Below are 15071 nucleotides of genomic sequence, written 5' to 3'. Positions count from 1 at the left end.
GTATTGTGCGAACACACGTTTATTCATAAAGACCACAAATTCAGTTCAATGCAGTTCTGCTGGATAATACTTATCTACTTATTCTCGGTGCGGTCGACCATTCTGTAATTTATGCCTCGTCTAAATTTAACAGTTATGCAATTTGCCTTGAATTTTGAGTGACACTCAAACACTGACACTCATGAAAATGTTCCATTCTTTTCTTCTCAAGCTATATCCTTTGTCGATTTCAGCAATCTCAAAGTTAACCCTTTAAGGTTTAAATGTGATTAGAATGCTCTTGACTGAACATTCTAATGCTGATGTAACAATCACTACTGGTAACTGAGTGCAATTCAACAAGAACGCTTGCTTAGAATTTTGAAAATAAACATTACAAAAAACTTGGTCTCCAAAGGGTTAAAGGCACATTGGAGCTGATCCTAACAGCGGCATTACAATCATACGTCGTCAAAACACACCTTTCTCACTCCCGACAAACCTGTAATGAGGTTTTCAGTGTCTGATCCACGTGCACAGCAATTGCAGAGGGTATTGGGTGTGTGTGTGTGTGTGTGTGTGTGTGTGTGTGTGTGTGTGGGGGGGGGGGGGATGCGGGGGAGGAGGGGGTCTGTTGGGGGCTGGGCGCAGGACTGTAGCAGCCACAGTGGAAATCCTGCCATTTCCAAATTTATTGTTAAATAAACAGGCAGTGTTGGGAGCGCTGGCAGGCCATCCATCTGCCATGGCCGCCGCCCAATGGCATGAGCGGACAGGCAACTGCGCTTTGATTTCCTGTCGCCGCGGTGACGGATGGCGCGGCATTGTGGGAGAGCTGTCACCGCGCGATTCACGGCCGCTGGGCCCGGGACATTTCCCCCTCGTGGAGAGCGGCCAGAGAACGAGCAGGGGCGGGCGGGGACGAGCGGAGCGGCCAGAGAACGGGCGGGCGGGCAGGCGGGGACGAGCGAGGCGGCCAGAGAACGAGCGGACGGGCAGGCGGGGACGAGCAGGGTGGCCAGCTGAGGTAATGCAGGCGTGGTTATAACGCACGCATAAGCACGCGCACGCAAGTACACGCACACACAAGCGCGCACGCTCGCACACACACACACACACACATGCACAAGTGTGCACACGCTCGCACGCGCACATACACACAGAAGTACACGCAGAAGCTCGTGCACACACACAATTCTGATGGCAGAAACTGCGGTAGATATTTTCTGGGTGTGTGATTTTTTTTGTGTGCAAATATCATTGGAATGCAACCTTTTTCAGACCAAACTTTCCTTTCCAGTTTCAGTTAATGGATGTGCCTGTGTTCATCCCCATGGATTTAACCCTTCGAAGAATGGGTTTTTTGGATTTTTTTTCCTAAAAATTCTAAGCCAGTGTTCTAAAACTCTGTTGCATTCAGTTACCAGCACTGATCGTTACATCAGCATTAGAATGTTCAGTTGAGAACATTCCAATCACATGTTTAGTGATCTCACACCTTAAATGGGTTCAAATCAACTTGTTTAACTTAATATCCTGGATATTCTAGTCTTGGAGAGGAGAGTACAGCAGTGAGGTTTCCATTTCCCGTTAACAAATCACGCAACAACGGCATCGTTGCTTTGTGCCAAGCGCATTACCAACAGAACAAAACCAGTCTGTCTGTGCCTGTCACATAAACATGGCGTGCTCTGCCAGTGCTGGGCACCCTCCACAATAGGACCTGTGAATGTAAAATTGTTCATTCGCTTCGGTGGCAGAACTGTGCAAACCGAATACAGTCCCGTCCAGCATTTGCTTCTCTGCATTAGAACTAGAATCGGTTCAATCCAATCAGCTCTGTGTTCAGGACGGAAGAGCACCTGTAATGACTTCAGCTGAAGGGCCACATTAATTAAACCGCACTCGTAGACGCGCTGAAGTGCTAAAGCTGTCCCCAAAAGCTTACCTTCGTCCCAGACAGACGCACAAGCACACCTCTCAATCTCATCAATTAGCCATGGCCAGGATACTGTATGACCATTAAACAAGCCTTCTTTGCGCTGTTAAAAAGAAAAGCTATCAGGACCCGGGTCCTGATGAGTTGTTGGGAAGGGGGTCACTGTTTCGCTCAGGTCAAGGCTGAGGTCTTGTCCCCGAGGGCTCTGTGTAAGTGGCTAACAGTGGTGAGCTGGCAGAAGGTCAAAGGTTCAATAAATCAATCAGACTTTTATGGCACTGGATCTAAGAAACTTTCAAGGGTACTTTCTCAGGGCAATCACCATTCCACCGTGAAGCCAGCTAACTGCTCAGCAACTTCAGCCGGCCACTCGATTAGAATTACAGCCAGCGCGTGAGCCGTCCAGCCAACAAATACTGTGTGTATGAGTACGAAACACACACACACACATAGACGCACCCAGACACACACACACAAACACACACAATCACACACAAACACACGCAAACACACACACACACACACACACACACACAGACAGACAGACACACCCAGGCACGCACACACAAACACATGCAAACACACACAAAAACACACACACAGACACACCCAGACACACACGCACACACACACACCCAGGCACGCACACACAAACACACGCAAACACACACAAACGCACACACACAAACACACACACAGACACACCCAGACACCCACACACACACACACACACGCACACACACAAACACACACACGCACACACACACATAAACGCACACACACACTCACGCACACACAAAAACACACACACACCCAGACACACGCATACACATAAATGCACACACACACACACACACACACAAGCACACACAGCCACACATCCGTGGGGTCATCCGTTCTCTCTAACATGCAATAAAGAGGTATGCTTGGGGAGCGTTTGTGAGAGACCTTGGAGTGGAGGGGTGTAAACTCCTCTCTGCCTCACAAGGAAGCCTCAGCACTCGTCAGCTCGTCAACACACACCCCACCCCCACACACACACACACACACCCCGCCCCCAACCACCAATGTTTCATCTCCAGCCCCAAAACATGATGCCTTTTTTTAGGCTGGGCTGCCCAACCCTGTTCCTGGAGATCTACCATCCTCCTGTAGGTTGTCATTTCAACCCTAATTTGACACACCTGATTCTACTAGCAAGCAGCTCAGCGATTTCCCTAGCTGTTGAATGAGGTGTGGCTTTGTTGGGAGTGAAACCCTACTGGATGTTAGATCTCCAGGTACAGAGTTTGACAGCCCTGCTCTAGCTGTTGAAAGAGGTGTGGCTTTGTTAGGGTTTGGGGGTGAAAACCTACAGGACGGTAGATCTCCAGGAACAGTGTTGGGCAGCTCTGCTCTAGCTGTTGAATGAGGTGTGGTTTTGTTAGGGTTGGAGATGAAAACCTACAGGACGGTAGATCTCCAGGAACAGTGTTGAGCAGCTCTGCTCTAGCTGTTGAATGAGGTGTGGCTTTGTTGGGAGTGAAACCCTACTGGACGGTAGATCTACAGGAACAGAGTTGGACAGCTCTGCTCTAGCTGTTGAATGAGGTGTGGCTTTGTTGGGAGTGAAACCCTACTGGACGGTAGATCTCCAGGAACAGAGTTGGGCAGCTCTGCTCTAGCTGTTGAATGAGGTGTGGCTTTGTTAGGGTTTGGGGGTGAAAACCCTACAGGACAGTAGATCTCCAGGAACAGAGTTGGGCAGCCCTACTCTAGCTGTTGAATGAGGTGTGCTTTTTCAAGGTTGGGGGTAAAACCCTACTGGATGGTCGAACTCCAGGAACAGTGTTGGGCAGCCCTGCTCTAGCTGTTGAATGAGGTGTGGCTTTGTTAGGGTTTGGGGGTGAAAACCCTACAGGACGGTAGATCTCCAGGAGCAGTGTTGGGCAGCCCTGCTCTAGCTGTTGAATGAGGTGTGGCTTTGTTAGGGTTTGGGGGTGAAAACCCTACAGGATGGTAGATCTCCAGGAACAGAGTTGGGCAGCCCTACTCTAGCTGCTGAATGAGGTGTGGCTTTGTTAGGGTTTGGGGGTGAAAACCCTACAGGACGGTAGATCTCCAGGAACAGAGTTGGGCAGCCCTGCTCTAGCTGCTGAATGAGGTGTGGCTTTGTTAGGGTTTGGGGAGTGAAACCCTACAGGACGGTAGATCTCCAGGAGCAGAGTTGGGCAGCCCCTGCCGTTCGGAATGCGGCGTACAGGGGGGAAGTCGGGGTTGCTCGGCGACCAGTGCCCTTTCACGAGCCCGGCTCGAGCCCCGAGACTTCCCCTATCTGTCTGTGTCTGACCTTTTTCCAGCAGGCTTTAGACCGGAGCGAACGCACTGTTCTTTCCCCGTGACCCAGATCCAAACATAACCCGACACCGAGCGCTTTCTGAGAGTACCACACGCCTTGGCCTTTTGCTATTAGGGCCCACGAACTCCCAGAACGCCTTGCTTGAGAAACTCAGTCCAGGAACTTCTTTTGAGTCTCGTATTAAAAAACTGTTTTTTTTGGACAGGCTTTTTATTGAATGTTCTATTTTCCAGTATATTTTATATGCATTTCTATTTATTCACCTTCAGGTTTTATATGCATTTATTTAATCCCTTTTGTTCTGTTTTAAATAGCTTATTTTAAACAAATTTTTGTGGAGCACCTATTAAACTTGGTTTCAAGAATAGTACTACATAAAATTATTATTATTATTATTGTTGTTGTTATTATTATTATTATTGCTGAATAATACAGAAAAAACACTGCTTTGTAAATACAGTTCCTGTGTATTACTTCCAACACAAGAAAATAAAGGTTGAAACCATAAGAAAGAGTTGATTTCCACACTTAAAAAAATAATTAAAGATGAAAGGTGAAATCATTTAATACACAGGCCAGTGGACATGTCAGTGTTCATACTAGCAGAAAATGCCCGCCACAGATACAAGGGGTGAAAACACTATGTTAATTAAGGGAGATATGAATTCCATTATCAGAGCCCGATTTACCAGCTCTTTGATGGCTCACTTAATAAAGTATTCTAATCAGATCTTCCCTTCCTTAAAATATTCAGTTCCTCCCCCTCTGTGCACTATGGGTAATAAAAAAAAAAAATTATGTTCATTTAAATGCTCAACTGCAGTAACCCAAGCCGTGAGTGATGAACAGATTATAATCCCAGCCCAGTTGAAAATCCAATTCTGGAAAAGTTGACGAAGTCCACACAATGGCTGCCTCGTATTCCTCCTAACTACACGCGACTCGCTTCCAAATAAAACGCAAAAACAAGGGACGGAGGCATACACGGGTGTAATCAAACAGCCGAAGTAGGTACCGGCGTTTGGCCGAGTTCCCATAAAGCACGCTGTCAAGCGGAGGGATCACGGGAGGTATGCATTCCTTTGGGTGACGGGATGTAACGTTCATATAGCGACTATTGCCAGCAGAGAGCTGGAACAAGCTTGTTGTACACATAGCCAGAAGGAGGAGTTTATGGTATTCCGTGGCGGAATCCTCATCAGACGTTAGCGCTCAAATCTATTATTTATTTTTTATTTTTTTTGAGCACGTAGTGTCTACCACAGGCGAGTACTACGAGCCGCTGTACGCAGTGGGCTAGATCAGGCTCAGATGAAAATGGTAGAGAAGCCTCGTAAGGGTCGCTCAGGCTTCGAAGTGAGTTTTGTTCGTGCAGGGTTGAAGCGAACACATGCCCACACTGCATATGACATTTACTTTGACTGCATGAAAAACTGCTCACATTTACCACAAAGTGCGCCGTGATTGTTATTCGAGGGAAATGTCACACTCGGCTCAAAAGGAGGAGGGGGAAAAAAACAACTGCAGGGGAAACGCTCCTTGCAGCAACTGTCAATCAAGAGAACCTAAAAAGCCCTGCCGCAGTTAGGGGACCCGTCCATAATAACACCTGCTCCAATGCCCCCGCGCGCCGGTTTTCTTGCTCAGTGGCGGTCTCGCTCCGCAGCAGCGCGCGGCCGACATCAGGGCTCCCCCTCCCAAATCACAAGGCAGGAAGCATCCGTCCGATGTCTGCTTCTTTCAAACGCGTTTGCGGTTTATAAGGTATGATTTCGAATTCAGTTAGCTACTTCATGTTTCAATAAATTAATGTTTTCCGAAATACAACGAGGTGCTGAAATGAACGTTTTCATATTAATGCATTGATGCACCTTGCAGTCACTAGACGGTTAAATACTAGAGTAAAGAAGTCCTGGCGTCCTTCTGTCCAAAAGTAAAACATCTGGCCCGTTTAATTTGTGATTTCAATCATTTGTAGCCTATACCTATTATACAAGGTAGTTATCCTGTTAAGTGTGACTTAATGGCCTTGGCAGGGTATTTTAAAATAGCAGTACAGTCCTTTTCGACACTTCTTTCCTCCTCGAGGAGTGACACGGCAGCACAAATGGGGTTAAGTGCACCCCACAATTAGTTTAATGGCACAATTGTGCATTCTCTCTTATCGACAGTTATGCTTGTCTGAGGGAAATCGAGTTTACAAAAAAAAAAAAAACAGAGAACATTTTGTATGACCATTTATCGAACTTCGTTTGAAAAGCAAAAAAAGACAACGCCTTCCGCAGTTTGAGGGGCAGTTCGCAGGGCTTCTACCCAAAGCACTACACTCCCCGAACCCACCCTCCCACCCCCAAAATGTGCAGTACGGGCATCATAAATAACGGTCTCAGGTACTTGCCTTCTCTCAGAAGGTGGGAGTATATCACCCACAGCAGAAGCAGACAGCACAGTGACGCACCGCTGCCCGCACATAGCGTCCTCATTCCGGCCTGCATCCTCCTCAGTCCCGGTGAATAATCCCGCAGCTGCCCCGCTGCTTACCAGTAGTGGGTGAAAAGAACCCTTCAAGGCAAATGTGAAGTGAACACACAAACTACAACGAACCCGCAGATCAGAAGTTATCGATGATGGGGATGCACAGTATAATTCCGTTCAACTGGGGGACAAGTGTTCTGGTCGCTTATTCGCATCCATTTAGTAAATACCCTTAAAAACAAACTAGCGAGAAAAAAAGATCTCGAAAAAAATAACGAGAAGATAAACAAAAAAGGAAACAGGGCGTGTAGTTAATGTAAAACGGTTCGCTGTCTTCCTCTTTTGAACTGCACTTTGTCCCGAAACACGATTTATTCGCGACTGTTTAGCGCTGAAAATACGCAGCACGTCTCGCGCTGTTCTTTTTGGCTTAACTGCAGTTCACAACAAAATAGCCACATGCGTAGCCTATAGTGCTAATGTTGTTGACGGTCGGACGAAATGCTCTAGAAATAGTCCTCGTCAAAAGTCAGAAGTAGCATCCCAGATCAGACGGAGAAAGTGAATAAAGGTATCCCAGTACTAGCCGTGACCACAGGTAGAGGAGCCGCGGCGGCTCCAAGAAGCCAGTCCGAGCTCCGGCACTGTCAAGCGCGAAAGGTGAGCCTCGTCTGCCTCTCGGTGCTGTGCTCCCGGGATCAGTCTCCTCCAGCGATCCAGCACTACTCCGAATCCACTCATCTCACATCACCAGCCCTGCCTTCACCTCGAAAACAGAGAAAACCAAGTAAATTAATAGCATATTTCCAAGGCGACACATAAGCCTAGCCATCGTGGGGCTTACTATCCTGCAAACAGCGGGGGAAAAAACTGAGACGCGTACATTTGCAGAATATGAAAATGTCCTGGAATTTATATTTAGCTCCTGTAAATGTCAATGACGAAATGAAAGCACATTGCCAAACCTTTATATGCTCCCTGGGAGTCTAGCTAACTCTAGCTTTTAAAAAAAATAAGGGGGGCTTATCTTTAAGTTTTTCAAAAGACGGGCTACGGTTGCAGCGCAGGGTATTACGACGACACAAGAGCACATTCGCAGGTTATAGCGTTGCATTAGAATTGCAAATGCGTCTGGTTTTGTACAGGCAAGATCACTAGAAAATAATGCTTACATTCCAGTGTATCAAGTTAACAACTGAGCTATGCCCAGTGTAAACAGACACAAGCAGCTGACTTCAAGACAACGCAGGACATTAAAAAAAGCCTGTTGGGGCAATAAGATGAACATGTCCACCGCGGCTCTACGCTAACATTTTCCCCAAGGAGCACATGTGCTCCTAAATTTAAATTTTTGGGGGGGAAGACTAATCTATCCCAATTAGTAGATGTGCTCCTAAATTATAATTTTTTCCCCAGTTAGCACACATAAATTTTCAAGAGCATTTGCTCCTAAAATGGGAGCATTGTAGAGCCCCGTTCAGAATACAAAACTGGAACCTCCCAATACTTTCAAACCTGAAATTGTAGTTTACGGGCTTTCATTAGCCAGACTAGGCACGTAGGCTATCTTATTTTCCCGACCCCCCCCTGCGACTCGAGTCATGGCAACAGAGTGCCGGGACCATGTTTCACACCGTTTAACACAGCCTTGATTCAGAGATGGGAAGCTCACCCTTCGTCTGCCGCGCGGTCTTTTTGGTAATCACATTACTTCATCTCGCAGATGCCAAATTAATAGCGCGGGAAAACAGATAATATTCCGGCTTCGCTACAGAAGTTTCTGGTTTATGCAGCCAGGACCTCGGCGGAATGCAACAGGAGCGCCTCTGTGCCCACCAACTGCCACCCGACGTACTTCGACTAAATGCGCAGTTGCACTTACGTTCTACGCGTGGATTCGATGCGTTCGTTCATATCTTTATTTTTTCCATCGCACTAACACGGTCTTGTTGCTATCACTGCCATTACGTAGGGGTTTGGTATGTATGCAGACTGCGAAGAAGCAGGGTAATCAGACGCGGCTCGGCGTTCCGACCTCTACCGAACAGAGCCACGCAGCACCCGCATCACAGCGCGCGTTCCCGTTCGCCGTATGACACTATTGAATCGTTAGCAGACCCCCTTCCTGTTCTTGAGTCTGTGATGTTATTTCTTCGGTTTATTGCCCCTTTTCCCGAAGTCCAGTGCAATAATCAAGTGTATCCTCAAACTGCAGGTGCCTGTTGTTCGCGAATCTCTCTCTCTCTCTCTCTCTCTCTCTCTCTCTCTCTCTCCGTATCTCTCTTTCACTCTCTCTCTCTCCTCTGTCTTTCTCCGTATCTCTCTTTCAGAAGAGATAGCGATATTTCATACTGGCCCGATTTTTCAGCGTAAGGAGGAAGCTGGTATTCGACGTGGTACGGCGCCAGAGTATCCGCAATTATCCACTCCCGAAGAAAGCATCTTATTAACCGAGCCAAAACTAAGCTGCCCGACTACTGCGCGCGCGACAGGAAGAGAGGCGGGGGAGAGGGACAGGGGTGCTGCGGCAGCGGAATGTTTATAGCCTGGTCTAGCGCGCCGAGGGACAAGGTTTTTTTTCTGACAAGAGTGCCCCCTTCTATCCGTTACAGACATAAGCTAAGAAAAGGGAGGAGGAGGACCAAGTGACGCGTAAAAAGTGTGTGAAATGTGTCACCTGCATCTAACCCATTGTGGGATACTGGCTATGTCAATTTGAAGGCGTTATAAGGGTTTATATTTATTTATTTATTTGTTTGTTTGTTTTCAAAAAGCCATTTGAATGTTAGTAAGTGACCCATCCACATGGCACTTCACACACATCCATATTTCCAGAATATAGTAGCCTATGACAACCCTATGGGCCACATGTCACACTTATTTATTTGCTTGGCCAAGGCCTATGTGCAGAATTAATTAATTAACTTGCAACTTACCCATTACATTGGTGTTGGATGGTCACAGAAACAAATCAGGTAGAGTGGCTTCTGCATGAATACAGTGCCCTTCGTGGGTACTGTTAGACTCTAAAGGAGGTAAGGAAAAAAAAAACGGATTTGAGGCAAAGCACATTTCCTGTAAGTTCTCTATTCTGCGGAAGGGGAGTCAGTCTGCACATGCACCTGCACATACACATCCATGATATATTTCCAGCTATATTTCATCTGTGCATTTGAAGTCCTACAGTATGAAGCACTAAACCCACGCTTTACAAGCCAGCATTCTGAACCATGATGTGAAATCATTAACACATTACTATTGCTGACAGTAATTGTAGCTTACTGTGGCAGATCAAACTAGAGTTGCTACTAAATATACATAACAAGTCATGTCTCTTGCAGTCCTTACTTCATACTGTAGGTCTATCCAGTACTTTTCCATGTACCTACTCAAGGTACTCAAATATTAAAAAACACAAATAAAAATAAAACTTTCCTTTTATTTATTTATTTTGTAAGGACCCATATCTGGCACAATTACTACAATTGAATAGTAATAATCAGCATAATTATTAGAAACATAATCCCACTACTACAACAACAACAACAGCATCAGCAACTACTGTGACCACTACTACTACTACTACCAATAATAATAATAATTTGTAAGGTTAATTAACAATGGTCTTGTGACGTGCTGCTGTTGTATATTCTGTTGTGCATAATCACTGTACAGCTCATGGACTGAGCAGAGAACTGCCCTTGTGTGGTTATCCCTGGTTGGGGCATTGGTTAGGCTTCAGTGTGTGGTAGTTGGTTGAGCTTATTTTGTAAAGAGGGGAAATCCAATTGGCTATTACAGTTTGGTTTTCCTATAGACCAGGGGTGTCAAACTCCAGTCCTGGAGGGCTGCGGGACAAGCAGGTATTTGTGGCTTCCTTTCAATTAGGAGCCAATTAAGGCTTTGAGAAGAAGATGTGTTGACGATTTAGCCAATCAAATACTTAATCACTCATACTGAAATGCACTGAAAACCAGCAGACACTGCAGCCCACCAGGACAGGAATTTGACACACCTGCTAAAGACCTTTGTTTCCTTTTTCTGTTTTTTTTTTTTGTTTCCTCCATCACCCTGTCAAGTGTGGGTTCCTGGAGTTACTTCTGTTTGCTTTTCAGTAAGTTTACTTTAGCTCATTTTCCCTGTCCTTCTGCTATCTTGTTATTTGTTGCTACCTTTTTCTCTTGCCCTTATTGACTGTTATTACTGACGGACTCTTACCTCTATTGACTGTTATTACTGATGGACTCAGCCATCCAACTCCTTTCTCAACTTACTGTTATGTGGTTACCTCCACCGACAGAGCTGACAGTTATGTTTTTCCCCCCATTTTGCCTGTCCATCTTTTTGTTTGTTGGCAGTATATCTCCAAATGTTACGAATGGAACTTCATGAAGCTTTGTGGAAAGGTTGGTCATGGGATAAGGAAGAACTAAATGGTAAATGGACTGCATTTATATAGCGCTTTTATCCAAAGCGCTTTACAATTGATGCCTCTCATTCGCCAGAGCAATTAGGGGTTAGGTGTCTTGCTCAAGGACACTTCGACACGCCCAGGGCGGGATTTGAACCGGCAACCCTCTGACTGCCAGACAATCGGTCTTACCTCCTGAGCTATGACGCCCCTTGAACTGATTAACTTTTCACACCAATTGGCCAAAGGGGCCCGTGGGCTTTTCACAAATAGGCACATAACTTCCCTAATGGATTCACACGAAGCAACAAAACCTTGTAGCATGGTTGATGAGGTGGCGAGGAAGAACTCATTAACTTTTCACACCAATTAGCCCAAGTGGTACATGGCAGTGGGCATGGCTTCTCCCAAAAACGCATGTAACCTCTGAACGGATTCGTGTAATACCACAAAACTTTGTGGAAAGGATGGTCACAGGGCAAAAAAAAGCTGATGTACTTTTTACTCTGATTGCCCAAAAAAAAAGGGGGGGGGGGGGGGGGTGTGGGGGTGTGGCAATGGGCGTGGCTTCTCACAAAAAGGTGTATAACTTCTGAAGGGAGTCACATAATGCCATGAAACATTGTGTGCCTGTCATCAAGCGGAAGAGACAAACCCTACATTACTGCCCCGTTCAAACAAATGGGCTGCGGGATAAGTATAGCGCTGCTTAAATTCAGACTAAAAGAGTGGCTAGAATTTAAACAGGCAGATCTCACGCTGGCCTTGAGATGCAGTCATGAAAATGCATGCATCTCCTGGTGTGACGGGCACAGAAGAAATTATTAACTTTTGATGAATATCCAACATGTGGAACTGGCATATCTTGACAATTGCAAAGTTGTTGGCAGAGGTGTGCGCTCCACTGAGCGCCATTTTCTAGTTTTATCATTTAAATTGCCAATGGGGGCGTTTTCAATAAATCAAATTCGAGAGGACGCCTACAAACGCAAACTGTGAGTACGCCTCTGAGCAATGTTCAAAGATTTGAATTCGTCTTCCTCAAAATGTTCAGAGCTAAATCAACCCTTACAGGCTTTATAAGAACCCAGTATGGCCACAGCAGACTCGTATAAACTCTGTTTAGAGTTGAATTAACACTGTTTACGGGCGGAACACGGCACCGGGGATAAAGACTGGCATATGGTGTGCAGTAATCTGAAGTTAAGAAGAAAGTTAAACGGCAAACGCGACAGAAGGCGGCGTTTCACAAATAAACTTTTCACAATAACAAGACACCGGCAGCTTGTAAATGGAGGTGTGGGGGGAAAAAAAAAAAAAAAAAAAAAAGGGGGGTGTCTCTTTAGTGGGTGGAGTGTGCGAGCGAAAGGCTTGTTAGGCCTTAGGAGAGTTGCGGACGAATTTAAGGCGTCGTATCTATGGTAACGACGGTTGTAAAAGGGTCGCGGTAGCCCGAACAGGAGAACGCTAAGGGTTCGGGGGGGGGCCGAACAGCTGGTGGAGCAGATGGCGAGGAACGGACGGAATCGTCTGATGTTGGCCGGGGAAGAGCGTCCGTCCACGAAATTATTCCCGGAATTCCCGAACCCGCTGCGCTCACCCTCGTTCACCCTCTCCAAACCGCTCGGGACGTCCCTCCCGCCACAGACGGTTGCTGCTGGAATATATTTTTTTCGAATATATATAACGAGCGGAAAATAAGAGTGTAGGGCAGCCTGTCTTCAGTATGCACACACACACACGGTGTTTTTGCTTCTATTACGTGGTTTAAATGTGCACGCGTAGTGCTCGGGGATTGCCTCAGCTATCGGGGTTAGACCCCGGTGTAGCGCATAAATTCGGGTTATGGGGATCACACGTGTGTCTGCTTCAAATTCGTATCCGATTGAAGAAGAAGAAGAAGAAGAAAAAAATGATCTTCAAGAAGTGTATAGGACAGAAAGTGTTGTGCAGTTGCACATTGAGAGAGAGAGAGAGAGAGATGGAGAGAGAGTAAGAGAGAGAGAGAGAGAGAGAGAGAGAGATGAAGAGAGAGTAAGAGAGAGAGAGAGATGACACAGCAACTCTGCTTTCAGCCCACAGAGGCAGCCAATACCTCTGTCTTATAGTATGTGAGCTAAACATCTGCGTACCTTTAACAAGCAAAGATCTGCGCCTAAGATCTGTGACTAATCCCATAAGAGCCAGAAGTATGTTGACTATCTAATAAACGTGAAAGCCTTTGAGAGTGATTTTGGTGCTTTGGACATCTTGTACTTAAAAAGAAAAAAACCTCATGTTTACACGTGTTCACAGAAGAAGATTCTCAAAGGCCAACAAGCACATTGTTTGCTTGTCAATCTCGTCCCGTTGGCATGGTGAAAGTGCGTGTCCACGTGGCGATATCGTACAGCATGGAAGATACGCGGAGGTACGCGTGGAAGTTTATTGTGAGGCCGAACCTTGACAGCAACACAGATTCCGTCGTTTAGCGACGCACGGAAGCAGTCCACTGGGAAGTTTTCCAATCGCGTTTGGCATTTACCGTCGAAGACGACAAAACTGACCCCCCGTGCCCCCCCCTCCCTGATTTGCATGCCATTAATGTGTTGCATAAAAGGACACCCATCACCCAGCGCTACCCACGCATTACTGTTCACATCTAACACCAGGTCACATCAGGGGTTTTTCTTTAACCCTTTGAAGAGTGCGTATCCTGGAATGTTCGAACGGAGTCAGTGTTCTAGAACTCCATTGCATTCCATTACCAGCAGTGATTGTGACATCAGCATTAGAATGTTCAGTTGAAAACACTCTAATCGCATATTTGTGATGTCACATCTTAAGCAGGTGGAGAGTGTTCTGCAGACAGTAACTGGTTATTTTCTACATATAAGGTCCACAGTTACAATTAAACATATAGCAGTTAACTGCTACTTTAACACACACCCATATGTTACAATTTTTTATTGGAAAGTGGCACTCATGATACAATTAAAATGATAATTTTTAGTTTATTGTTAGGAATAGTTTGATTAGGTTTTAAATAATTACATTTTAATTTTTTTTTTATTTTAAATAACCGATTGTTGAGATTGGAAATATGTCCCTGATGTAAGTCAATGGGAAGTGGAAAGACTTTTTTAAAACCCCTTGTAGATAAGGTGACAGCTAATAAAGATTTCCCTATGTTTTTAGATTCTCTGTACTGTACTGTAAATGTAAATTTCAGTATCCGCTCATTTTAACTCTCCGTATCTCAGAATCCTTTAGTTCCAAAAGCCTGCCGCTTCTCCTTTTCAGGCACCCCTTAGCCTGCCGTCCTTTACCCTGTGTCTGCAAGCGGCCACGATGACTACAGCAGAGCGAAGGCACACGATCCATTACAGGCAGAAGGATGTGAGACTCACGCAGAGCTGAGGAACATGGCAGGCAGCTGAAGTAAGTCAACCACAAGGCCCCCACGGACCTCACGCCTCGTACCGACGCAGTGCCCTCCGCTTAAGACTCTGCCGCCATGGCAACGTGAGTGGAAGGGCCTAACGGCGAGCGGGAGGATTCTGGGAAATGCAGAAAACGAAAAAAAAAAAAAGCTTCAGGAGACTGCGTTTGGCCATCTGCACAATGGGTCGATAAACCCACTGCGTGTGTGGCGATCGGCCAGGCCAGGTTTACAGAGGCGGGTAACCCGGCTTCAAAGAGTGAAAAGACTGACCGTGCATTTGCTCCAGCACCATGCACTAAACCAGCTGATCACACTAATTAGTTCTCCCATCATGCTGAAGAGTTATGCCAATTAGAATCAGCTGGTTTAGTGCATGGTGGTGGAGCAAATGCACGGTCAGTCTTTTTACTCTTTGAAGCCGGGTTACCCACCTCTGCAGGTTTAACGGCTCTTATGTGGCCTCTCCGTTTTCCAAATGGCCGCCGTCTTCCAAACGGACGCCCAG

At 46.1% G+C, this 15071-nt stretch overlaps 1 protein-coding gene across 7 annotated transcripts in view; it reads right to left on the bottom strand.

The window, feature by feature from the left end:
• Nucleotides 1–9716, bottom strand: part of tafa5l (TAFA chemokine like family member 5, like) — a 62607-nt gene extending 52891 nt beyond the window's left edge. Inside the window, exons 1-2 of one of the 7 annotated variants that reach the window (XM_035380888.1) lie at nucleotides 9668–9716; nucleotides 6655–7497 (exon numbers count right to left, since the gene is read on the bottom strand). In XM_035380888.1, the coding sequence (XP_035236779.1) occupies nucleotides 6655–6751 (97 nt within the window). In that variant the 5' untranslated portion in view covers nucleotides 6752–7497; nucleotides 9668–9716. Of the gene's footprint in view, nucleotides 1–6654; nucleotides 7498–7903; nucleotides 8353–8403; nucleotides 9305–9667 lie in introns of those variants that run through there. The other 6 variants (XM_035380884.1, XM_035380883.1, XM_035380886.1 and 3 more) reach the window with 6 other exon arrangements.
• Nucleotides 9717–15071: the final 5355 nt, after the last annotated feature.

The sequence above is a fragment of the Anguilla anguilla genome, chromosome 11, assembly GCF_013347855.1.
Source record: "Anguilla anguilla isolate fAngAng1 chromosome 11, fAngAng1.pri, whole genome shotgun sequence".
NCBI classification, from domain to species: domain Eukaryota; kingdom Metazoa; phylum Chordata; class Actinopteri; order Anguilliformes; family Anguillidae; genus Anguilla; species Anguilla anguilla.
The sequence above is the reverse complement of the archived record's forward strand: the minus strand, read 5'-3'. Positions and strand labels throughout refer to the sequence as shown.